At 45.0% G+C, this 26,040-nt stretch overlaps 1 protein-coding gene across 1 annotated transcript in view; it reads right to left on the bottom strand.

Annotated features, from left to right (window-relative positions):
* The window catches only part of LOC144784018 (SCO-spondin-like), a 1,726,865-nt gene that overhangs the window by 868,819 nt on the left and 832,006 nt on the right, over positions 1 to 26,040 (bottom strand). The window contains exon 67 of the mRNA XM_078662721.1: positions 1,434 to 1,604. Within this exon, the coding sequence (XP_078518847.1) occupies positions 1,434 to 1,604 (171 nt within the window). The remainder of the gene's footprint in view (positions 1 to 1,433; positions 1,605 to 26,040) is intronic.

Genomic DNA, 26,040 nt, shown 5'->3' with positions numbered 1-26,040 from the left:
TCAAGGATTGTATCAACTTAGATAGTGCTTAGTCCATCCCCTGGCTCCGTTTTGTAAAAATTATATGATCTAGGCTTAGGGCACTATTATGACAATCCTGCAAGTATTGATATAAATGTGAAAGATGTTATAAAAGAGGCATCTTATGCTAGGATACACCTGCACCATGCACAAATGGCAGTGTCACGTCTCCCATGTTCATTCCCCGGAGAACAGAAATTATATTTAACTTTTACCACTAACGTCCAAGCATGATTTTACCTGACAAGGTTTCGATTAAGCACATTGCACTTTCTAGTGGCATTACCTAAACAATCAGGTTGGGTTCACAGTTAACCACCTTGTCCGTGTGATAAGTTGGCAGCACAGAGCACGTTGCACTTTATTATGTTCTGTCCCCTTTATAAAGATCCGAAGGGGACATTTTTAATCCCACTACTGAGGGAAATACGGCCATGCACCTATATTGACGTTTTTCATTTCTTAGATTCTTTGTCTACTCTAACCAACTGCATTGCAGTTTAGAATTTCATTAGAGTTACAATGTCTATGAGAAAACGCCATGAGCTATCATAACTGAATAAAACCTGTGTAACCCTTTTGTAAAAATTAATTATATGAATTAAATTGTATGGGTGATACTAGAGATGGACGTTTGGGGTATTCGGTGTTAGGGTCCATAATTGCTCTTAACAATACCTAAACGTTATTTATTGCCTGCTTCTATGCTTGTTTTTATCAATTGTCCTTTGTATCTACGATATGTAATTTTATTTTTGCAAGTATTTGAGTGAAACTTTTATGGTTCTCGTAACTGAATAAAGTTACTTTGACTTGACTTGAAAGTGGACAAAGTGTTTGAAGCCACTGTTCCAGCTTTCATTGAAATGGCACACTGACCGCCCATTTAAAGGGCACAGTGATCCCGGTGCAGGCGGGTGCAGTGAGTGACTCCACCCACCAGATGGGGATGCATGAGACCCCTGTACACCTGTAACAAGGAACATCATCTGCGGCACACTGGCAGTGTACCACCTTAGTGTGTTACACAGTCAGTGGACCTCCTTACAGCTCCTTTGTCTCTGAAACTGCCTCTAATACATCTCAGCACAGAGGCAAAGAATTACCATATCTGCATGGAGACACGTCCCATACTAAAGAAGAAACACCCTTTGTGATCACCAGTACAAACAAATGTACCAGTGCGAGCTCGAATATAGAACAAGCAGCACAAGTATCTGCAGACCCTTCTATATTATCAAAGTTCAGGGAGCAAGCACATATGCCCATTCACGTATGGGGACACCTTTTGTAGTCTTTCCTCTGGTATCCTCAATCCTAAACTGGAAGGGTGAACATTAAGCATCATCTTTGAAAACAACCAACATGATAAGGAAAAAAAAGCTTGACAAATGGAGGCGAGATCCAGTTACCTTGGCAGGGGTGTGTATTACAGTCTCGTGTCTGGATCTGTGGACCTTTGCAGTCTGCTCCACCGTGAGATGGGTTGGGCTGGGAACAGGATCGGTTCCGAATCTGAGTCCCCGAATCACAGGATGCTGAGCAGTCAGACCAAGAAGACCAGGCAGTCCAGCCTCCTCCCACTTAGGATCAAAGAAAGAAAGAAATGTGAACAGTGAGATCAGTGTGTTACTTAAGGCTGCCAAGGAAAATACATTGGCACTAAAGTAGTATGTAACAAAGAGAAATACAATTTTCTTAAAAATAGGAACATCTATTTCAGAAGATATGTGACCCTCTTTCATTTTTTTTATCTCAACTACATGTGCACTTGTCCATATAGACATTACTAGATCTCCAGAGAGGCTAGTGGTTTCAAAAGTCGTTTCTATTGCTTAGGTGACTCTTAATTGCGAAAGTTTGATGAAGGATAGAAATGTGATGCTTTTTCGAAAGCATCTTTTTTCAAGGGCGTTAACAGAGCTGTTGTTCATTATTGAGGATCTAAGCATGTGAATGTTAATGTCTCAATTAATTATCAGTCCTCTCAACATTATGATTTATTTTTCCCACTTCAGCACTTACGTTATGAGGTGTTGCCAGCCCACCAGACAGGCTCCTCACTGAAGAAATTATTCTGACTTCCACACAACTCTAGATAGGATTGCTCGGACTGCAGATTCTACTGTGAGGGCTATCAACATCAAATCATCCAACCTTAACATAGGTCTGGGTATGAGGGATGTTGGTATGTCCTCTACAAGAAGACTAAAGTGAAGCAGGGTTATTACGTTTATTAAAATGAGGAGTTACCTCTTGGTGCTTCATCTCCCTGCTTACTTTCCAGGAATGTATTCAAGTGTTTAGGAACTGTTTGATCCCTCAACAAGGACAAACAAATGAACTTCAGGAGATATGCAACACTCAAATAAAAAATTAGCAAATAACTTGAATATGTGTTTTAACCCTGACACAACATTCTCCTCTACTTTGTGCCCCCCACTACCAATATGGAATAGGAGAAGACAAAGCTCATGTCGCAACCGTGATACATCTACAATGAAAACACCCAGAGCCTCTACTCAGGAAGAAAATAAAACCCATGTTGAACAACAAGGAATACCTAAAGGATCTCCCGCACAGATGAGGAATATGCCTTAACAATCATATACTTAATCCAAGGTAAACTTGAAACATTGAGCATCCTTCCAGGTGAGCCTGATATTGCTACATAAGCCAGTCATCTATCTAAGCTACTCTGTTCTTTATGGATAACAACACACAACGCTAGAAATATCCAGAGACCACAAACACCTCAGGTAAAAGAAGATTTGAGCAGAAGCCGCGGCCAGGGCGACTGACGCTGGAATCTGGGGATCACGGTTCGATCCCCGGCTCCAGCGGCAGGTTAGCCCAGCACCATGTGATTCTGGGCAATAGCTTGCTTAATCTTCCCGACGGCCCCCAGCGCCTAGAAACCCTTACGGGTGATTGTTCGCGCTGTTCAAATGTGGATTATTATTATATTATCAATCAGGAGAATTGTAAGTGTGCTACTCACCCCTGAAGGTCTCAAGGCACGGGGGTGGTCAGTGCCAGGTCTTGAGGGCCTTCTTGAAGGTGTTCAGGGAGAGGGAGCGCCTGATGTCAATCAGGAGCTCGTTCCAGTACTTGGCTGCGATGTAGTAGAAAGCTTGTCCCCCTGTTTGGCTCTGTGAATGCATGGGGTTTTCGCGAGTATGAAGTTGGCGGATTGGAGTTTTCTTTTGGGTATGTGGAGGGTGATTCTATCATTGAGGTATTGGGGTCCGGTGTTGTGTTTTCATTTGTAGGCATGGGTCAGTATCTTGAAAGTGACTCTCTTCTTGATGGGAGCCAGTGGGGATTCCGTAGGTGTTGGCTGATTTGCTCGTGTTGCGGGATTCCGAGGACAAATCTGGTGGCAGTATTCTGTATCGTCTCGAGCCTGCAAAGCTGGGATTTGTTTTTGCCGGTGTTGAGGGCGTTTCCGTAGTCCAGTCTGCTGGTAATGGGTGCGTGGGTGTCTGACTTCCTTGACTCGGGGGGATCCATTTGAAGGTCTTATGGAGGATGCAGAGGGTGTTGAAGCAGCTGGAGGTGACGGTGTTGAGTTATTGGTTCATGGAGAGGGAGGAGTCGAGTACGATGCCTAGGTTTCAGGCGTGGTCCGTGAAGGTCGGGGGGCTGCCGATGGCTGTGGGCCACCAGGTGTTGTCCCATGCTGATGTGGTGGTTCAGAGGATCGGACTTCTGTCTTCTCCCTATTGAGTTTCAGACAGCTGTTGCTCATCCAGGTTGCAACGTCCTGCATTCCCTCCTGGAAGTTGATTCTGTTGGTGGGGTCCTTGGTGAGGGAGAGGATTAGCTGGGTGTCATCGGTGTAGGATACTATGCTGAGCCCGTGTTGTCCGGCGGTGGCAGCGAAGGGGGGCCATGTAGATGTTGAAGAGGGTTGGGCTGAGTCATGATCCCTGGGATACTCCACAGTTGATTTTCGTGGGTTCGGAGAGGAAGGGTGGCAGTCTGACCCTTTGGGTTCTACCGGTGGGGAATTATTAGATTCAGTCGAGGGCTATTCCTTGTATGCTGGCATCATGTAGTCTGGCGGTGAGTGTGCAGTGGGAGACAGTGCCGAATGAGGCTGACAGGTCCAGTAGAATCAGGCCTGTGGTGTGGCCTTGGTTGAGAAGGGTGCGAATGTCATCTGTGGCGGTGAGTAGGGGGGTCTCGGTGCTGTGGTTGCTGCGGAATCCGGATTGAGAAGGGTCGAGGATGGTTTTGTCTTCAATGAACCTTGTTAGTTCTGTGTTGACGGTCTTCTCAATGACTTTCGCTGTGAAGGGGAGGAGTGAGTGGGCTGGTAGTTCTTGAGATCCGTCGGATCTGCTGAGGACTTCGTGAGCAGGAGCCTGACTTCTGCACGTTTCTAGTCATCGGGGAAAGTGCCGGTCTCAAAGGTGGTGGTGATGGTCCGTCGTAATTTTGGTGCAATGGCGGAGGCGGCTCTGTGGTAGATGAGTGGTGGGCAGGGGTGTGTGAGGGCACCCTAGTGGCACCCTAGTGGCACCCTAGTGGATACCTTTCATGGTGGAGGCAGTTTCTTCAGTCGTGGTTGGTGTCCAGGAGGAGGTGATGGGTTGGCTGCTGCTGCCGGGGGAGGGATGGTTGTGGAGTCAGGTGTGTGGTCGCTGAAGTTGTCGTAGAGGTTTTTTTTCTTCAGGTGGAAGTAGGGCCCGAGCTTGTCACAGAGGCCCTGAGACATGGTGATGTCCATGGCTTCGCTGGGGGGTTTGGTGAATTCTTGGATGATGCTGAAGAGTTCCTTGGAGTTACTGGAGTTGGCGAGGATTTTGTTGTGGATGAAGATCCTTTTGGTGGTTCTAATGCGTTGGTGGTATTCCGTCATGGCGTTCTTGTAGGTGGTGTAGTTTTCGGGTGTCTTGCTATTTCTTTGAGGAGGATGCATCATAGAGCGTCGGCGGTGTTGGTGGCCGGGGCAGTGGTGAAGGTCTGGCGGCAGTGGCGGCAGGAGAACTGGCCATGGGTCGTGTTCGGCTTGGACTGTTGGCAGTTGTTCTTTTTCCGGGGTTGAGTGCGTAGAGGGCATCTGAGTCATAGCGGTGGACGGTTGTGTATCCAGGGTCCCTGGCGCTTGTCGCGGTTGGCTTGTGGCCGGGCGCAAATGGGCGCAGACGGGCTTGCCTTTGGCACGCCTTCAGCGCGCAAGCGGCGCGACCGCACAGCTACCGCCATTAAGTAGGGGATGGGGGAGGGGCGTGCAGCTGGGAGGCGGGAACGGGAATCGGCAGGGGGAGGGGCGGCAGGGGCAGTGCAAGGTACAATACTACTAACAGTAGGTAAAATACAATGAGTTACAATGGAAACGAGGGGCCAATTAACAAGGAATTAATACAATGACAAGGAATGAGTACAATGACACAGAGAGACAAAGAGCAACTAGACAATTATTAAAACAGTGAACGAAAAGCAATCTAGGCAACGATTGGGTTGGGAAAACTACACAATGATTTAAACAGAGAAAACGATTTAAAACAGAGGAAAAATGAAGGGCAACTAGGCAACATTTGGGTCAATGGGGCATTGACCAGGCTGGAAACAGGCAACAGCGAATGGAGTGGATGACAGCGGCTTCGAACACCTACCAAGTGGAGGCAAGGAAAATCGGCAGCGAGGCATGCACGGTGAAGCTGCTGGGGAGTGAGCAGGTATCAGGCTGGATGGAAGCATTATTTTGTCACCAATGTGATATGTAGATGCTTTGTTAGGTAAACATTCAAAAATGCAAGACACAGGAGAGTGTCTTTACTGCTGGATGTCTGGCAATCACCCAGTATGATTCCTGGTGAGAAGCCCTCAGCCTAACCCCTTATCAGCCTCCCTACAAGGATACCCTAGACCCGCGAATGCTGCTGTTTCTACCCACAGGTTAGATCCTTTTAGTCTGTGTACACTAGATTAAAACTATCCAGCAGAAATTGTAAAACCAAGTGGATCACACAATCCCAGGGTAGGAATCCATTCTACTTACACCTAGTCTAAACACTGTTTAAAGAACCTTTAGTAAAACAGCAGTAAATGCTCTAATCAACCTAACCCAGTCTTATCTTCTGAATTTCTAGTACAACAGGTGTAATGCCCTTAGAGACACTGGTAAGAGGACGAGGAAGTTGAGAGGATGGGGAGAAAGAGGGATGATTCACTTGTGGGACTCTGCTAAGTGCCATAGCAAAGTATGATGTTCTCAAAGTGATGAAGCACCATAATAGCTATGTTTATGGGTAGGCTTCCAGTCCTGAAACATAGAATCTATCTATCAGGCACTGCCATGATCTAAAAAAGTTAATAGGAGACGCCACTGTCTACAACTTATTTTAATTACTTTAATGAGTGAGGGTGAATCAAATCTTCCCTCACTAGTCTATTATAATATTTATGTGGAAACAAAAAAGTCCCATTAGATACCTTTTCAGAAATGCTACTGGATTTCATATTCCACAGAGTCATAAAAATACAATCCTTGGTAAAATATTATGCAAAACTTCGAAACAAAACAAGAAGCGAACTTTAAACATTTCGGGCATGATTAAAAGTAAAGGTGCTATTCATTGAACCTGGTAAGTAGCGATCAATACCTTGAGGTTCATTATTTATCGGGTGCGTTAAATAGAATTATTATGAACAACCGGGGAATAACTTGTGGATTTTGGTGTAAATCACCAAAATCTGCATGGTACATTAAATACCGCACTCATATCCCCTGTAAAATTTCGGCAGCATTGACCAGCTTTAACCTGCTGAAATGTAATGAAGCTTGAGGTATTTAATGCAGACAATAATTATTAGATGTGTTAAATACTTTTTAACTCAAAATTATAACCTATGTGTAAACAGGGATCAGTATATATTAATTTTAAATTAGGCCCTATGTAAAAAATATAAAAAGACAGTTTGTTATTTATCACAAATATAATTCTGTCTAAAATCACAGTAAAGGACCAAAGGTATTAACAATACTTAACTACTCTCATTGCCAGTGAATCACATTGTTCAATAAATCAATTGCTAGAGACAAATTCTAAATTAAGGAATAAGGCAGATGCCAAGGGTGGTGGTTCCTGTCGTACGAGAATGAGAGATTATTTAAGGTAGATGTCTACTCTGATATTGTGTAGTAGGCCTCAGTGTAACAAATCCCAATGGCAGGATCCCCAAGTAGAGGGAAAGCTAAGGGCCAGGTGGCTCTTTCCCCTAGATGATCAGATTCCTGTTGCCCCCGAATCATGGCCATTATTAGAAGCACAAGAAGAAATAGATGAGAAAAGGGTGATCCTCATCCTGGTTCTATCTTAGGAGACTCCGAATTAAACAATTGAAGCCATGATTAAGGATCCAGAAAACAGACGGATTTCAAAGTCAATGCAGAAATTACCTCAACCACAGCTCTCTCACTTGAACCTTTCTGATAAAGAAAGATCTCAACAGTACATTTTACATACCACTCACGGCTTATCTTAGCCCAGACAAAATAAACAGGTATTATTCTCCCACTGAGTCCGTTTGCCCCCACTGTGCCCTACCAAACGCAAATTTTCTCCACATGCTCTAACCTGCCTGTCACTCAGGAACTATTGGTTGGGCTTGACATCACACTTATTGAATTGTACAGGGTAAACCATGCTGCACACACGGGAGGTGTGCCTCTTGGGACTGAGGCGCAGGGACAAAAAGCACAGAGCTACCACTCACTTTATTGACCTGGGGTTACTCTGACCCAAGTGCTTGATAACTTGCAGGTGGAAGTCACCTACCCCCCCCCCCACTGTTAATGCCTGGGGTTCTCCATGCAGGCCGGGGCTCAAACTGAGGGTGCTACTCTGCACCGCGAAGACACATGTGGCCTTCATAATTACCTCCTTGCAACCTGTTAGGAAACTACATTTGTCGATTTCCTTTTTTTCCTCTCACCCGATAATGACTCGCCTGAAGATGACGTGGCTGGCATGCCCACAATCAGCCCTGCGGCTGCCTCCCTCCCAGCAGAGACATCAGAAAAGCACCCCTGACAAACCCAACCTCATCAGATCACTGGAAATTTGCAAGCCATTTCTCTATATTATTATTCCTCCCCCGATCTTTTTCCCTCTTCCCTTTTTCTGGCATGGACTAATTTTTACTGATGTTAATGATTCTATAGTTTACTGTTTCTGATTATTGGAAGCTCAAATCTTGTGCTACTTTAACCGAGTTTGCATGCTGCTGCCACTGCACACGTAGGTGTAATGAGCTCATACTGTATTGCTTGCACACAATTGCTCATTCATTGTGTAAGTACCCAACCTAAAAAAATCAAAATCAATTAAGTAGATTCAAACAAAAAAATAACAGGCATTAGCATAGCCAATAGGTCTCGCCTTTGGGACCTTTTAAGTGTTAAGATATCCAGCACAATATCCTTGGTGCAACAACATCAACTGTTGCATGGCTCAACATTTATAAGGTCCCAAAGGCCAGACCTATTGGCTATGCCAATGCTTGTTATACTGCCTGTCGCTCTTGACTGCAGGGCGGCGGGCACTCGAGGGGTAATGGCCATTTGTCTCGACCTGAAATTTTTTATTGGCTGGGAGAATACGAGCGGTCACTTTCGCCTGGCTCAAAGAAAAGGAGCAAGGGTGCAAAGAATAGGGACAGAGGGGTCGTGTTAAGTGGGTATAACTAATGTGGCCGACCCTTTCGATATGGACCCACATTGTTCTCAGCCAGCCTCAGGTTCAAGACTGCTGGTTCAACAACATGGCCTATAGATATCCCCCTCCCACCCACCACGCCGGCGGATGTGCAAGACCTTTGCACAGCCTGTACAAGATGGCCACGATGCATGTGAACTTTGTTCAGACGATGGGTCCCCATAGATGCGAATGATCCAAAATGGGTTTTAACTGCCCGGGCATTCCACTTTCATCTTCCGAACAGTATATGGCCTATACTTAGGCCCTTAAAGCTATAAGTATCAGGCCGTTTTGTGTTTTGTTTATAAAATTTCAGCAACACACATTTCTGCATTTTTGTTGCATTTTTAGTGGTTACACGTTGTCATTTCAAAAGTATTTGCACAGACAACATGGTCCACGATGAACACCGTTCCCCTTGTGGCCTGGCATGATCACTGATTTTAGTAAGTGAGCGGAGAAGGTGGCTTGCAGTGAGGGCAGGAGATTGGCCGGATTGTTATAGGATACAGTCTCACACCCTGGGTGGCTGAAATGACATCACAATTGCCCATGTAAACATGTGGATAGCTGACATAATGTCTCAGCAGTCTTTGGTGCATGGCAGGTACCTGCAGCGTCACACTAATCCATGGTATCCCATGGGTGGATGAATTGTCACAACAGACCATGGTGCAACCCTGTTTAGCTGAAGTAGCACCCAGTAGCTCCTGTCACACAGTTGGTAGCGTAGTTACCCACATTAGCCCATCACACTGGAAGTAGTACGCAATTTGTCAAAGTTTAAGCTCTGAATGTTAATCCGAATGTCGTTTATTTTAGATGTAAAGATACTAAAATTAACTTAATAATCTTCATCAATCAAAATAGGGCCCTATGATGACACTATCCACCAAACCACTCTAAGCGGAGATTATATACACCGCAGACTAGGAACTACAAAGAACAATTCTGCTCACTTTCTGTGTCAGAATTCATGCCCTCTGAGACAAAGAGTAGGAAAGGTATTGCCTGTGCACGCTAGAAGTGGCCGTCGCTACCCCTGGCTCCACCAGTCGGCAACCATGGGCAAACCCTTCACATTAAAACCAGAGAGGGAGGTTAAACAGGTGGTAGTAGATATCAAGTTCTCAATCTATTCCACCTAAATCTTTCATCAGAGAATTAGTGACACCAACATATTCAGAGATCAGTAACCATGCTAATAATTCTCTAGATATAGTGGTGCATTGCCTTAGCAATCAGCAAGGAAAATAAATTTCATGTCCTAAAGAGTAGTAATGGTAACTTCATGACTGCTGAGGCCTGTCCTATCATTTTATGTCGAGAGTTCTCTGCCTCAACTGTGGACTCTCCGATGTTGTAAAGTTACAGGGAAACAAGATGTAAGAATGGGCTCAAAGCAGAGGAGCAGCAGCTGTCAAAGCATCCATGAGTTCAAACAAATATAGACTGGTAGATGGCTGAATTTACCATTTATGCAAGCTTTAACTCTGAGAAGAGGCTAGAGGAGAGCGTAAGACAATGGAAGTACATGGATGTCATAAGAACAAAGAGCATCAGTTTTGGGGCCATGGCATGTTTACGGGATGACAAGGACATTAGGTCATGATGAAGCCTGAACCAGACAAAGCATGGGGAGGAATTGAACAATGTACTATGTCTGCATCTGATATGAACACCAGGCTACTTTCCATGCTACACACAGCAAGCACTCTGCCGCTCCCCCTACAGCATTTTCCAGGACATCCCACTCTGGGGCGTGGCATAGACAGATCGGACAGGACAGGGTTGGCATGTCTTGGATATATAACAAGTGAGTCTGTTACCATTATCAGTGCAAATTCCAATACAAATGCCAAGAGTTCAACAGCAAACACCCTGTCTTACGATCCAGAGATCAAGAAGGACAACAAAAGGGCAGAGACAGGGGGACAGCAGGAAAAGGCAATTACATCAGTTAAGTTAGAAGTACTGCAACAGTGGTTGAGATTATACCCATTTGAATCAAACAAACTGAGGGAGGGAGGGAGAAGCAGAGGTTCTTTCAGCTTTCAAACAATAATCTTCATCAATCAAAATAGGGCCCTATGATGACACTATCCACCAAACCACTCTAAGCGGAGATTATATACACCGCAGACTAGGAACCTGTCGTTGAGGGTCTCGGATACAATATTCCTGAGACTCTGTTATTGAGACCTTTGCTGTTCATTCTCACCCTCTTTTTGATTGATGATGAGAGTATACCCAGACAGCAGAATAGTGGGTTATTTGGAAAAGGGATTAGATGAGGGTTTCAGGATCCCTACATGGACCCAAGAGTTGCGTGGGGGGGGGGGGGGATGGGGGGGGACATCTTAAAATCTTGACGGAGGAAGGAGCAATTGAAACTCGAGAAACTAATGAAAGAGCTGGTGGGGGAAGGATTGCTGACCCATTGCTGACCCATTCATGGACCCCCATGTAAAAGACATCATAATTTCCCCCGTAGGGCTGTTTTCTAAGAAAAACAAGGGTAATACTGACTAATTCTTCACTTATCATGGGCAGAGGGGAGGTTGATTAATGACCGTATTGATAAAAGGGAATGCTTGGTAACATATACATGCATAGACAAGGCGGTGTAAATGGTGAGGGAATGCAAGACTTGTGCGGAAACATGAAAATCAGACATCAAATCAGCGTTTCAGTTATTACCAGTTCATCCTCTCCGGTGCTGCTGTTGAGCATTACATTTGACGGAAGGATTTATGTGGACAGGGCAATGGCTATGTGATGTTCAGCAGCCCATGCAGGTTTTTGAAAAATTCCGCACCTTTGGGTGGTGCGCAATGCAGGAGGTGGCAAGGTCTGAGCATGTGAGGTACTACCTCTACGATTTCCTTGTTAAGAAAACCTGACTTAGAAGGTACTAAAAGAATTAAATTTATTGGAATCAGAAAACTCAAATTTCTCAAAGAAATGTTGTTTCCGAAGTTGAACCTATCGGTTACAGTTTTCCATGATAAAGATGATATAGTGGAGAAAATTCAGCTAGGAGATTCTACTTTGGATTTATTATCAAGCGAGTTGGATTGCCTGACAAAAAAAATACACCCCAATCCAAGCACCCTCCCCCCAGCACCTGTCTATCTTTAGTCCATATTCCCAGAGATCGTATACCACTGAACGAAAGTTAAAGATTCTCAGTGGCAGGCCTTGCATTATGGGACACCATACCAACCAACACCAGTGACCGAACAAGCAGACATTTTGACGTTGGTGCTAGAGTAACTCAGGAGTTCGGCAATTAACTTTACATTAAAAAACTCCCTTACTCTAAGTGTGCAGACGGTTTTCACCATGTGTGATTTTGCATCTCTAATACTGCACTCTCGAATTCTAATTCAATATCCACTTTAGAAACAAGCACTGTCAAAAACAATAAGTCTTCTGTTGGCTTTTTATTGTCAGTCAGTCAGTCAAAATACACTTTATTCGATTTTTGTTAAAATCATAAAAGGCAGGAATAATACATACATTTAAAACATTTTAAAAATACCCACAATACATTTATTTTACACAGCATCCTTAAAAAGGTCACTTAATTAAACACCATAATGTATAAAAAGAGAGTTAAAATTGATATATTGGTCCACTTTTAGTTTAAAATAATACAGTTCTCGGGATTCTTTTGTTTTTTCCTCTATAAGCGGCTGTTAGAAAACTTGCAACACAGAAAGTGACATGTGCATCTGGTAACCGTTGAAGAAAAAGCAAGGCTGGTCTCACTTGTATAAAGCCCATAGTTTTCAAGAGAGGTATTAGATATTTTCCCCTCTCCAAATTGTAAAGCCCACAGAAAAACATAAAGTGGAGAGTATCCTGATTAGAGAACTGATCACACTCACAGGGTAGTGCATGCTCTGGTTTTCCCCATACAGGCAAACAGCCTAGTGAGTAGTGGATCAAGTTCATTCTAAATCTGGTTAATAAAAATCTATGCAGGGGTTTAGTAACAAATTGCAGATATGCTTCCATAGCGGGGGAAGAGGACAAGACCAAATGTGCTCTTACTAATGGTTTCTTGACTTCCAACTCCTCTCTATCTAAACGTGTCCTCCCCTGGAATTCTTTCTTAATACAAGCAATGTCCCTTTTCCTGATGTTTGAAGGTGTTGTATATAAGTCTGGTCTCCGAGGGCAGTGAATGATGACCATATGTATTTCAACCATAATATTTTCATTGCCCCCTCCCTTGCAATCACATCTTTAAGAATTATGTGGTTTAAAGACAACTCTGTGTTTAACCAGGTATTGGCCCAGAAAAGTAAAGGGGCCAATTTCAGTCCATCTGTAATATAGGGTTGGCCAACTTCTTCATGTATGGAGTAGGTAGGTGTAGAATTTGGGACCGATAAAATTCTTCTAATAAGCTTGTTTTCAACCCTCTGTATACTATCCAAGTTGGCATATCCCCACAGAGCTGCACCATATGAAGCAATGGAAACACATTTACTTTTATAAACTTTTAACACAGCCTCCATTGGTTTAGCCCCTAATCTTTTCGTGAAGGCCATCAGGGCTGCTGTGGACCGAGCTAAGGAAATGTTCTTGGCCTTAATCTGCGGAACCCAAGAGCCTTTCTCATCGAACAGGACCCCTAACTATGGGAAAACAGGGACCCTGGAGAGAACCTCACCCTTACATGTAAAGGTTTTTGTGTGTGATTTATTTTTCTGTGGGCCCACAATCATTGTGTGTGATTTGGTTACATTGATTTTTAGGTCTAAGTTAACCATAAAGGAGTCAAAAAGCTCCAAAAGGGTCTGTAGACCAATGCCCGTACGGGCGATGAGAACGGCATCGTCCGCATAAAGGAGAGCCGGAATCTGCTTCCCACCTACCCGCGGGACATCTGCATTGCCTGTTGACAAAGACTTCCCTAGGTCATTTATATAAATAGTAAATAAAAGAGGGGCCAGGATGCAACCTTGGCGAACCCCTTTCTTTGACCTGAAGCTATCTGAGCATCGCCCTTCCCTGGTAACCCGGACCTTCGCAAAAAGCCCCTGGTGTAAACTTGCTATGAGGGCCACCAAGGAGTCCTCAATGCCGAGCTCACGGAGTATAGCCCAGAGCTTGCTCCTATTGACCAAGTCGAAGGCCGAGGAGAGGTCCATAAAGGCTAAATATAGTGAACCCTCCCCGGCCACTGTGTACTTGGATATTAGTAGATGTAAGTTCGAGCATTGCTCTAGTGTTCCCCGTTTCTCCCTGAAACCGTATTGTATCTCTGCGAGGCCCCCAGAAAGCTCCAGGTTTGCTCTCAATTTAGTCAATAGTACTCTGCCCAGGATCTTAAAGGCAGAGTCTATTAAAGAAATTGGTCGGTAGCATCCCGGATCCTCCCTATCTCCTTTTTTAAAAATGGGCACTATGACAGATGTTGTCCAAGTTTCTAGGAAGCATCCATCATTTGTCGCCCTGAACACATTGGTGAGGACTTTGGACCAGGTGGTTGGGGCATATCTAAAAAAGTCTACCGGGACTCCATCTGGGCCAGGAGCTTTATTTTTGGTGGAGTCCATTATTGCCTTGTACACCTCCTCCTCGTTGAATTCTATTACCGAAAGCCCCATGCCTAACCCCATGCCATTTTCATCCAGAGTGTCATTACTGCCATATATATTTTTAAAATGGTCAACCCATTTCTCATCACTGATAATGCAATCGGAGATTGTATTGATCTCTCCCGAGAAGAATTGGTTATTTATAATGTCCCAGAATCTCCTACTATTGCGTAGAACATCCACATCAAGTAAATCATTCCAGGCATTATTTTTAATTGTGTTTTTCCTTGTTTTGATAACCAGCTTGTACTCCCGTCTTAATTTGGAAATTAAAGTTTTATCCCTCGGCTTGGTTTTAAGTGCATTTTTCAGGTCTCTATGGGCTCTAGAACAATTACTGTCAAACCATTTGTGGGGCTTAGATGGCAAACGGGATTGGGGAGCTGTGAGTTCTTTAGCTGTTTGTGAGCAGATAAAATTAAAAGCTAAAATAATTTCGCTATTGGTGGCATTTTGGTCTAGACAGATACACATGGGTTCCTCTATCTTTGGAAGCAGGGAAGCCATGAAGGTTTCCTGGACCACCTTGCCCCACTTGAGCCGTCTGCCCTGATCACTGGGCACCGTCGATGTGCAAGCCCTGGGAGAACCCAGGTGTTTGCTCCATAAGTCACTCCAGTGAATCTGAGCCATAACTGGGTTGTGGTCACTATGTGGGGAGGCAATTACCTCGTATTTTGTCACCTTAGAGGTTAAACCATGAGAAATGCAAATAAAATCTATCACGGACCCGCTTTCTGAGCCTTTGTAAGTGGGCAATGGTTCACCACTACCTGTGCTGTGGGGTTCGAACATGTTGAGGCTAGCAAGAAAGAATTCAAGCGCCTCCCCCACTTTGGTGTGAACAAAATGTAGGTTACCATTGTCAGGCTGGCCCTCCAAATTTCCTAAGTTACATTTTAAAGCACATTTATGTGTGTTAAAATCGCCTAAAATTATAAGTTCGAAATTAGTGCGTGTTTTATGACTGTAATCGTTAAGGACGTTTTCCAGGTGATCCACGTGGGCTGTGTCTGTTTGTCTGACCCATGAGTTATAAAAATTTGTAACCACTAGGACACGACCTGGTGAAATAGTCCACTCTATAATTAAAATATTTGGGGAATCAGACTCTACTTGCTTAAACGTCCCTGCCAGTTTAAGAGAAAAAAGCAGAACTAGCCCACCTTTAGCTCTTCCTGCACTACTCTGTATTGCTGGTTTAGTAAAGCTTGAAAAGCCATCCATCCAAAAAGATGGTGAGGTATCCCATGTTTCTTGGAGTGCAATTACATGATTACTGGTTAGAAAGTCTATCCATGTGGGATCTAGTCTTTTGGCTCTTGTGCCCGCCACATTCCAACTAAGGAACTGACATGGAATAGGTTCCCCCTCCCCTATTGGGGCTAAAGACGCTGGCTGAGTGGATGTTGGTTGTCAGTCATTATCTGCTAAGCCCACCAGGGGGGTAAAACTATTTGCCAGTATCAGGTTGGGATGCGGGCTTTCAGTAACATGTCTTTCTTGTTGTCGTCTGTCTCCTGTGTTCATATTTCTTACAGAAGTAGCCGAACCGCCCCCCCTGGATTTCTTTGTTACCCAATCATTCCCTTGCGGCGGGGTAGTATTTCTGCCCTCTACACTGGCATTCATATTGTTAAGCTGCGCCCTCCCATGTCCACTGCCAGTTGTCGTATATGCAGGTGGGTAGAAAAACCCCAAAGGCATGGCCCGTACACCCTTACCAGCAGGATCCAAGGGGGAGGCATCCCAAAATAGACGGCTAGTGACATTGCGTGATTTAAAATTTACTATAACACAGTCCCCTGCGATACATTTCTTAGTTTTTCCCACCCAGTTTACCCTTCTACCCGTCAATATATTGGCTGCAATATCGCCCTCCCCCGTAGAGTTTGCATTGCACCATTTTTTATTGTTGTTAAGAAGGGTTTCATGCTGTTCCTCTTCCCCATCAGTAAGTTTAGGGACGTTTACCAGAATTGCGACAAAAGGCGTTGCATCTGGAGGTAAGTGTACCGGGGGCACTCCACGTACCCGTGTTCCCTGCAACCCTAGTTGCCCCTCCGAAGAAACTGGATTTGTCACTGGTTGCAAAGTGGGCATGTATTTACCATTTACAACTTTCCCTTTGTTATACACTGGATTTCCAGCCGGCAAATTAGTTACGATATTAGACGGGGGGTCATATACAACAGGTACGGAAGCCTGAGGAACTAGAGGGTAAATTGGTATAGGTGGAGGCGGTAAAAGTACCTGATTATTTTGTAAATCATTAATGCGCTCGCATTTTTTCAACAGGTCTTTAACACAATCCTTCAAAGTCTCCGTTATGTCTGTCGCAATCTGGACTAGGGCTGATTCAAGTCTCTCAGAAAAAAGTTTTTCCAGTAAGGATGACAGCCCCTCCTCAGTGATGTAGGTAGCACGCTGTTCCCCAGGCTGAGGGCTTGTCATGTTTTCTGTAATGTCCAAACCCACAGATGCGGGAGGTATGACTGTAGTTGGCAGTTCAGGTGAGGGAAGAACTGTAGGAGACTGGGCCCTGTTGGGTCTACATGATTCAATAATGACCCTCGGCTCCAGTGGTACACAGCTGATAGGAGTCGTGCTAGTATTAGCTGAACCCACAGGAGACATTTCCAGACTTAGCGCACGTTCAGAAACAGCAATCTGCGTAGATAGCTCATCCACTTTGGTAGTGAGATAAGTAATTATGCTAGTAGTATATTTGGGTACCTTGGCCTTAACCTCGCCCAGTACCGGTGTGACAATTTTGCGCTTACCCATGTTGTTAGGGGGGTGGCCCGTCCCGTCCCTGGTTGTCCTTGCACGGCCTTAGACGGCCCGCCCTCTGCCCGGGCTCCGCCCGGCGCCGTCCGCGCGCGTCCGCGACGCGGAGGAAGCTGTTCCCTTTTGTTCGCCTCCTGGCGCTTACGGCAGGAAGAGGAAGCGGTGTGGGTGCAGGGCGCGCTGGGAGCTGTAGTCCGATCACAGCGTCAGGGACCCAGCGGCGCTGCGAGGTTGTGCCCCTGCAGGTTAGTTCAGGCAAGCAGCGGAGCGCTGTGACCCCTCCTCGGGCCGGTATGCGCTTGACGATGATTTATTGTCTTTGTGAATGCTTGTTTTGTTTTGCACTTTTTTTTAAAAAACGTTTTGTTGGGGAGCTGCCAGATCTTCACCAATATGAAAGAAAATATTAGCTAAAAGCCAAACAATTTTTCAGTCACAAAAAACACACATTGTCATGGTACGTCCCGGAATTAAAATGAAACTATTTTGTGTGCAGATATGTGTCTTGTCAAAGAGGAGAACGCAGTCATTCACTGTGAAGTTATCCAATAGCTAAAATGGACTGACCTATCACCACATGTTTCAGAGCAATGGATGAAGAGGGATGACTGAAAGCCCATACAGTAATAACATTATATATACAATTTGAGTAAAATCATAGGGCCTTATTTATGAGGTCTTGCAACACATTTGCACTACCGTTGTGTCACATTTTGTGGTGCACCAGCGACATAAAAAATGCACCATGTTGCACCATATTTATAAAATATATCTCTAAGCGTACCCCCTTGTAACGGGGAGGACCCGGATCCGCCTGGCTTACCTGTTTCACCTCTTTCTAACCAGCACACAGAGGCCTGGAGAAACACGGACGTCTTCGACGACAAGGAGCCCGAAGAGAGTGGTGAGCCCTGTTTCTTTAATTGGGTGGAGCTGGACCGGGACTACGTCAACTTGCACGCCCCCGGACCACAGGTAAAGGAAGCCCCAGAAGGCACACAGGTGTGTTTTACACCCGGAGGTGACGGAGGTGAGAGCGACGGAAGGCGAGGAGGCGAAGAGGAAGAGTGCGGAGCAGAGCGGAGATCAGAGGAGAGGCGGGAGCAGACGGGGGGAGACGAAAGTAGTGCGGAGTGGAGACCGGAGGAGGAGAGAGAACATCGGAGGACGGAGGCGACGGCCAGAGAAGGGGACGTAGAGAAGGACGGCGGAATCGGAAGATCCGGAAGAGGCGAACCCGACAAGCCAGGAGGCCAACCGGAAGGCGCTTCGCCCAGCCACGCTTCAAGGGAAGTGTGGCTACCAGAGGTACGATCAAGGCTTTCGGGTTGGGCGGGATTCAAGTGGGCTAAACCTCCGTAGAGGCACCAGAGACGCTTCATCTGCACTACCCCTCCTTCACTTCCCCGGCACTGTGGATCGTAGCTGTTGTTGTGCACGTGTGTTCCCTCACTCCCTTCCCTGTGCCTTTCAACAGTTCACTCCTCTAAAGCTGTGTTATCCTTTCTTCCATTGGGATCAGCGAGACCACCCGACAACGTGGAGGAAGAGACACGGACCACAACTCCCAGAATACCTCGGGACGACCGCCGGACCGCTGTGGAGAAGCGCCAGCAAAGACAGACGGAGGAGACCGAAAGCCCCCTGCCCTACTACAGAAAAATGTTACACAGGAAAAAGACTTTCAAATTAATAAAGCCTGCGTTACCTAGAGTGCCTGTGTCCGTAAGTCTATTTGAGGGGCAAGTGGCCGCGCTTACACCGACCCCATTGAGCAGGGGTGAACCCGAAGCGCCACACCCCTACACCACAGATGTTGGATCCTTTTGGGGAGAGCGCCTCGCATTCATTTCCCAAATGGTCAATGCATGACCTGTGTTTGTTTCTAAGATTATAACAAGTTGCACCATGTTGTTCCAATGAGCTGCATCTTCATGTATTTATGCAAATGTTCTCCCCAAAATAAAGTGTAAGGCAAGCAATAGTGTTATAAGGATCGATGTTTTTTTCTTTGTTTCCTCTAAAGTACACAAACGTTCTTACATATATGTCAAACAGTAAACATCTCCATTTAACATGATTCCCAGTGACATACACATTATATAAGTTCAAAAATTGTGATCCACACAATTATCAACTCTTTCTCACTTGTTTATACATTTGAAAATTGTGATCCAAACAATTGGAAAGCCTTTCTTTTTTATACAAAACAGGGTTAAACATTTGAATGTGGTTAAATCAACTGACTTCAATGGTAGTGTCCTATATTGTTTGATTAAAGACAGGGAGCAAGTATTTCCTCTGTGGGATATAGTCCTATCGGTTTTAGATGGCCCTTCATTGGGTGGTCGTAAAACTTCAATGGATCTTCAAGAATGTCACTTTTGCCATAGTCATCTAGGTGGTTTATTCTATTAAGATGTTAGATATGTCCTGGCCACACCAAAATATATGGAGACGTGTTTCGACTTACCTATCGGGCCTTGTTCACAGTTGATGGAGGTCATCTTCAGGGTTTACAATTGTGTTTTATATGAAAACAAAGGAAACAGTATTGCAAACACAAAAAGTGAAGATTCAGGCCTTCAGTGATTTTTTTTAAAGAAGATTAATTAAAATATTTACGGGGGGTCATGCTGTTCACATTAGATGGTCTTACCTATTCAGTGGTCTAGTTAAACAGGAACTGTCAATCAGCCATTTTGTTTTAATGAGTGTATGAGTCCTTCCTCTTACCTCTGTGGGGAAATAAGGAGACAGACAGAAACCTCTTGTCAGGGGCAGGGTACTTCCAGGATGAAAACCCCTTTTTTTATTGTAATAATAAGCAGGAGGCACACCTGATTTTTTATAGGATCAAAATCTGCTTTTCTGCAGCTGTCCTCCTGAGCTGGGGGTAACCGGAACATTTTAGGGCCTGGTGTAAGTAAAAGCAGGCACATCTAGTTCGTTAACCTAGGTAGCAAACAGGCATTACATTAGGAAGTGAGTGGTGGACTGTGGGAATCTATAATGTACACTAGGTATAACTATTATGTTCTTAAACATCAATTGAGTGAATAAGACCGATTTGGGAGAGTTGTTTTAAACAAGGAGACTAAACTGTGCATTTTAGCTAAATATTGTGTTCATGTTGGCTAGGCATGTCTACTTTTGAGTGATACACTTGTGTGCTCATTAAATCCAAGCTTAGTGATAGGTGCCACGTGAGTGGCATGATTTTACAAATATATGAGTGCCACACCCCGGTGATTCTGGAGCTGCTTACCAAATTAAATTACTGGCTCCTGAGGCTGATATGTCTCAGTCCCATTATCTGCAGCACAAATGCTTACTTGAAAGATGCGAAAGTCTTGCAGTAAACACTTGCTTCCTGCTTGTGGGACGGGCGATTTTGCGGATGCTGTCATAGACGTGATGGACGTTGTTGCCATGGGGATACAAGCGATGCCGCAATGAGACTTCCAGCTTGCTGTTTGGGTTGCATTCATGCTTCTGGCAGCCGAAGCTGTTGGCAAAGCTGAGTTACCATTGGGATTCTAGGGAAATTATGTTTTTATTGTTGCAAGGTTGAACACTCGTTTATTTGAACTCTTAAGTCTAGGACTTGTTTTTGGGGTATGTTTTAGTGATTGTTTTAAATTGGTGGCCATACCGTCTTACTTATCTTCAAGAGGGAAATACTTATTGAAACCCATTATCTGTATTAATTTCAGTTACCAGTTCTATTTTGCCGATATTTGTATTCACAAAGTACCTGGCTCTAGCTTCTCTATTATCTTCAGGGGCTGATTACTAAGTGACACCTATGGTAAACAACACATACATTGAAAAAGCATGTAAATTATTGTTGGCTGTGAGACCTCAGAATCTATAATTGTATACATGTAAGATATCTGAGAACATTAAGACATGTATTGTACTTATTACATTTTTGTATCTCACAGTGAATCCCAGTCAGGTTAACCTGTTTAAATACTATGCAGCAGGGCATTTTTGTGTGTGTGGATAATGAATGGAAGGTTCCCTTTAACTAACCAGTAGGCCTCCATATGATGAATTGTTATCTCAGCTACTGCCTAAACGGTACTGGTGTGTGTTTGGGAGAATGGATATAGTAAAAAGAACACATATTCCTGGATCTCTCTATACAGTAAATCTCTGGCACCCGCATGTAAGTCTTACTTGCATTTGTCTACTGGTGGTCACCTACATGGACTGATCCTGTTTCCCCATGTTAAAGTTTTCAAGCTACCTGTATCGGGTATGTTATGAAAGACAATGACCTATTTCATTAATTTCATTTAGTCCATGTACTTTAGTATGGAGGCACAAAATCATTTTTTCCTCTAATCTGAGTAATTTTGAATCAATATTGGATCCTTATACGAGTTAGTACAGTCTATCTGATTTTAGCGACGTTATGGTTCATGAGTGTATAATGTTGTACCATTGGTGCATTTTGTGCTTGCCATCTTATACGGGGCATGTGTTGTGTAATTCTTTTTCTAATTTCCTGTGCTGTTTTTCCTACATATGCCAGATTGCATGGGCATATCACACAGTACACCACATTTGTCGTATTACAGTAGATGAATTCACGAGCATGTACCATTCCTTTGGGTCTCCAAGTAAACAATATCCAGGTCATTTTTGTGGATATCCCGGAATATATCAGTGACTTCAGTCACATTGGTACAAAATGCTCACAGGATTGGGTGTTTCTATCAATTAAGACAGCAGAAAAATGTTGTCAAAAGGAATTAGAATTATTAAAAAAGCTAGAAGAGGCACTTCTGTCCAATGCTTCGATAGAGATGCAAGAGCACTGTTAAATAAATTAGAGAAAGACAATGCATTTTCAAGAGAAACACAGAAGACTTGAAGAAAGGTTAATTACAAAGAGACATCATAAATTTTGATGTAAAGCGAGTTTACCCATATCTTGTAAAAGATTTCTATAAACAACCAGAGAACACAAACGTATTGAGTCAATTTCAAGGAAGAAGCAAAAAGAAATTAATCTCTTTTTCTGATACATCATCATATTAAGACAGCTCAAGCAAAGCTGAGCACTTGATTAGTGCCCTATACAACCAACCCGCTTCAGCTCCACCGCCTTTTTTAAAACTTGGCAGAGGAAGACCGAAAGGACGCAACAGAGGTAGACATTGGTACAATCAAAACCAGTATCAAGGGGGAAATCACAACGAGGAGACAAACATACAGATGGCAGAGCAAGGTGTTATTCCAATATGCAATGTTTTGAGAAGAATATTGGACCAACACGAAACAAAATTTCTCAACAGGGGACTCTCATTTTTTCCAACTACTCGCCCTGACTACACACTGATTCAATTGGAGCTGTGCAGTTTTTTAGAAAAGTGCATGTCAAGGTCTTTTTCTCTGACCTTTGAAATAAACCAGAGAACAGTTTCTCGGGTCTTAAAGAACCCTCCAAGTTCTATCCCCCCATAGCCAATATGCAGATTGAACTACAGACATTTGAAAAAACTATAATGCGAGATATCGACAATTTGGAAAAGAAGAAACAACACACTAAATCGACTCTATCCATGGCTGAACAACATGTTATGGCACAACAAAAAATGTATCAAATATAATTATCAAGCAGGCAGACAAAGGTATAAGTATTGTAAAAATGGACAGAGAAAAAAACAAATCAGAGGTAGAACACCAGCTACAGAACCCGGACCACTATAAGATTATCCAGGAAAATCCAAGCAGAACGCTAGTAAACAAAATCAGTGATTTGATCCACAAAGCAAGTGAAGGTGGTTGGATGTCAAAGAAAGAAGCAAAATATTTGCCTAATGAGTATCCAAGAATACCATTGATTTTCCTCCTACCCAAAATCCATAAGGACCCAATGAATCCACCAGGAAGACCAATTATTTCAGGGTTCCATTACCTATTGGAATGCCCAGCCAAATACGTAGAGACATTCCTGAATCCCCTTATCGCTGTTATACCAAGCTACCTCAGAGATACCATGCATGCAATAAACAGCTTAGAGGGCATGGATTTCCACGTCTCTTCCGATACACGGGTCACTTTTGACAACTACCATCCCCCATAATGGGTGCCTGGAAGCCATGGAGGTGTTTCTAAATAAAGGAAACCAACCATGCATGGTTCCTACACAATTTCTTTTGAAAATGACAGAGCTATGTTTGAAAAACAACTTCTTCAAATTTTATTTAAAAAGTATCTAAAAATTAAGGGGACAGCCATGGGTGCCCCTTTGCCCCAGAGATGGTCATTATGTTCATAGATATGTATGAAGAAAAATGGATTTATAACAACAATCCCTACAATTAACACATCCAATTATGGAAATGATATATCAATGATGTGATAATGATATGGAGAGGACCAGATGAAAAAACCCAAGATTTCCTGAGGTGGTTAAATGGCAAGTGCCAAGATAACCAATTCTCGATGAACACTAATAAACAACAGATTAATTTCTTGGACATTACGGTGAAGTATGAAGCAAGTGAGGGGTCGTGGCCAAGCCAGTGACCAACATGGCCACGCGGCATTGAAGTTCTGCCAGCCGATCACGGTCCAGCAGCAATATCCCTCTGAACAACGCACCACAGCCACAATCTTCGGTGCAAGTGGGCAGCCCACTGTGCAGTGATCACACAGTTGGGAACAGAACGTATACCGGTGCTCCGTGAGGCGCTGCGAAGTGGGGCATAGAGAGGAGGAGCATTCTTACACTGGTGCCTTGCCCACGATTCCCGAGGCCTACCCAGCTCCCGGACGCTCGTCGCGGCTGCATCCCCTAGCGGCGAAGAAACAGAGACACCGGGTGAGTGCATTTTGCGGGTGGCAGTCCGCGCTTCCCTCCTCCAAATCCTGCCTGAATTTCTTAGCTTTGCAGCCCGTTAGGCCGCATAGGCTTGCACCCTCTGCCCTTCCCCCCTTATAGGCCCCATGGGGAAAGGGCCTGCGGCGGGCCTGGGAAGTAATATCCAAGTCTCTGGAGGGTGCGGGCACAGTGGCGTGGATTCTGGGCGGCTGCGCCTGTTGCCTAGTGGTTCCCTTGTGGCTGGGGACGAGCTGACGACCTACATTCCTGACACCCTTGAGGCCACCGGGGAAGAGTGCCTCCTGCCAGACGCCGCCATCAAGAGCCGCGATCGACGCCTGCCTATGCCATCTGGCTTGCGCAATCTTCCAGGCTCCGGATATGCACTGATGCGTGCGGGGTGAAGCACTGCATCTACGTAGTGCTCCCGGACCTGGGCCTATTGCTATCCATGAAACATTAATCCGGCCCACCTTCACGGGCCCTGCAGCTACAACATTCAGCTCATCATTGTACTCCGCTAACACGCGCCACAGACACAATCCACCTGCTGGGCGGACATCCCCTGCAGCCTTCTGGCATTCCCTCTTGGCCTGCACATGGTGAACACGTCCACAGGGCCAGACCCTGCTGCTGCATCGCGCCTCCTCAGCTGCGCCCACCGGAGCCACGACAGCTGTGTAGGCCCAGTGTGAGGCCGTTTACTCCTCCCCTCATTCTGCTTCGGGCCTGCCGCCAACTGGGGTCCAGCCACCGGCCTGCCTGCCTTGATATCCCCTTACAACGGCAGCTTTCTCCTGGATCCACCTTCGCTTGCGGTGCCGCCTGCGTTGCTGCAGCCACCACAGTTTAATCCTGCTGCGGCATGGGCCATAAAGACCCTAAATAATTTTGCCATAAACACTGGCTCAGTTGACTCTTGGGCGGGATTGTGGGAGGGCTTTAAGGCCCTCATTAAGGGCGTGTGTATAGCCAAAACACTCGGGCGTGCTCAAAAGTCTCCGCACCACAAACTCTCGTATTGAGCGGGAACTCGCTGAGCTAGATAATCCCACGCTACATTCCCAGAACCAAGACACTATGGGTCGCTGGTTAGCCCTCCTGACTGAATTCCATGAGGCGGCAGACCGTGAGATATTGTACCTCGGAAAATATCAAACCGCTAGGCATTACGGAGAAGGCGAACGACCGGGTAGAGTACTAGCGCAGATGTTGAGACCCCCTTAGAGTAAAGCTTGCATCACTGAGATACATACTTCTACAGATCAGTCACTCACCTCCAATACAGAGATTAGTGAGGAGTTCTTTGTTTACTTCACCGCCTTGTACTCTACTACGACAGGGCGAGAACCCTTGGCACAAGAAGCTTATTCTTCAGAAATAGCTTTGGTTTACCTGTAGTAGGACATACAGGACTTCCTTGCGGAACCGATATCTGAAACTGAGGTTCTAGGCGCCCTCAGTACGTTCCGCTGTTCCTCTGCCCCCAGGCTGGATGGTTTCACAGGAGACTTTTATAAGATGTACAAAGATGTGCTGGCACCACAGCTGATTTAAGTCTATGCGGAGGCCCTCGAGAAACAAATCCTGCCCCCCAGGCTTAGGGAAGCAGTTGTGATCCTCTTTCCCAAACCCAGAAAAGATCCGACCTCCTGCAGTTCCTACAGACCATTATCCCTCTTGAACCTGGATTATCAAATATTAGCCAAAATTGTAGCCAATCGCCTTTCCCAGCTGATGGAATTCATCAAATCTCCAGCCCTATCCGGTTTTATCCCCCACCGCTCCACCTCTTTAAATCTTAGGACTCTCTTCTCGGTCCTCCACAGAGTTAACCAAGCGGTTCCGGCTGCCGCGATACTAAAAGACACTGAGAAGGTCTTTGATTCTCTAGAATGCCCCTGTTTCCTCTCAGTGATGCGCCGCATGGGCATGCCAATGGGCATCATAGCCACCACCGCTTTACTATACAGCCGCCCTACAGCACGGCTCCGCATTAATGGAGCGCTATCCTGTCCGTTCTTGCTATCCCACGGCACACGACAGGGCCACCCCTTATCAC

The sequence above is a fragment of the Lissotriton helveticus genome, chromosome 10, assembly GCF_964261635.1.
Source record: "Lissotriton helveticus chromosome 10, aLisHel1.1, whole genome shotgun sequence".
NCBI lineage: Eukaryota > Metazoa > Chordata > Amphibia > Caudata > Salamandridae > Lissotriton > Lissotriton helveticus.
This window is presented reverse-complemented; position numbering and strand designations above follow the sequence as displayed.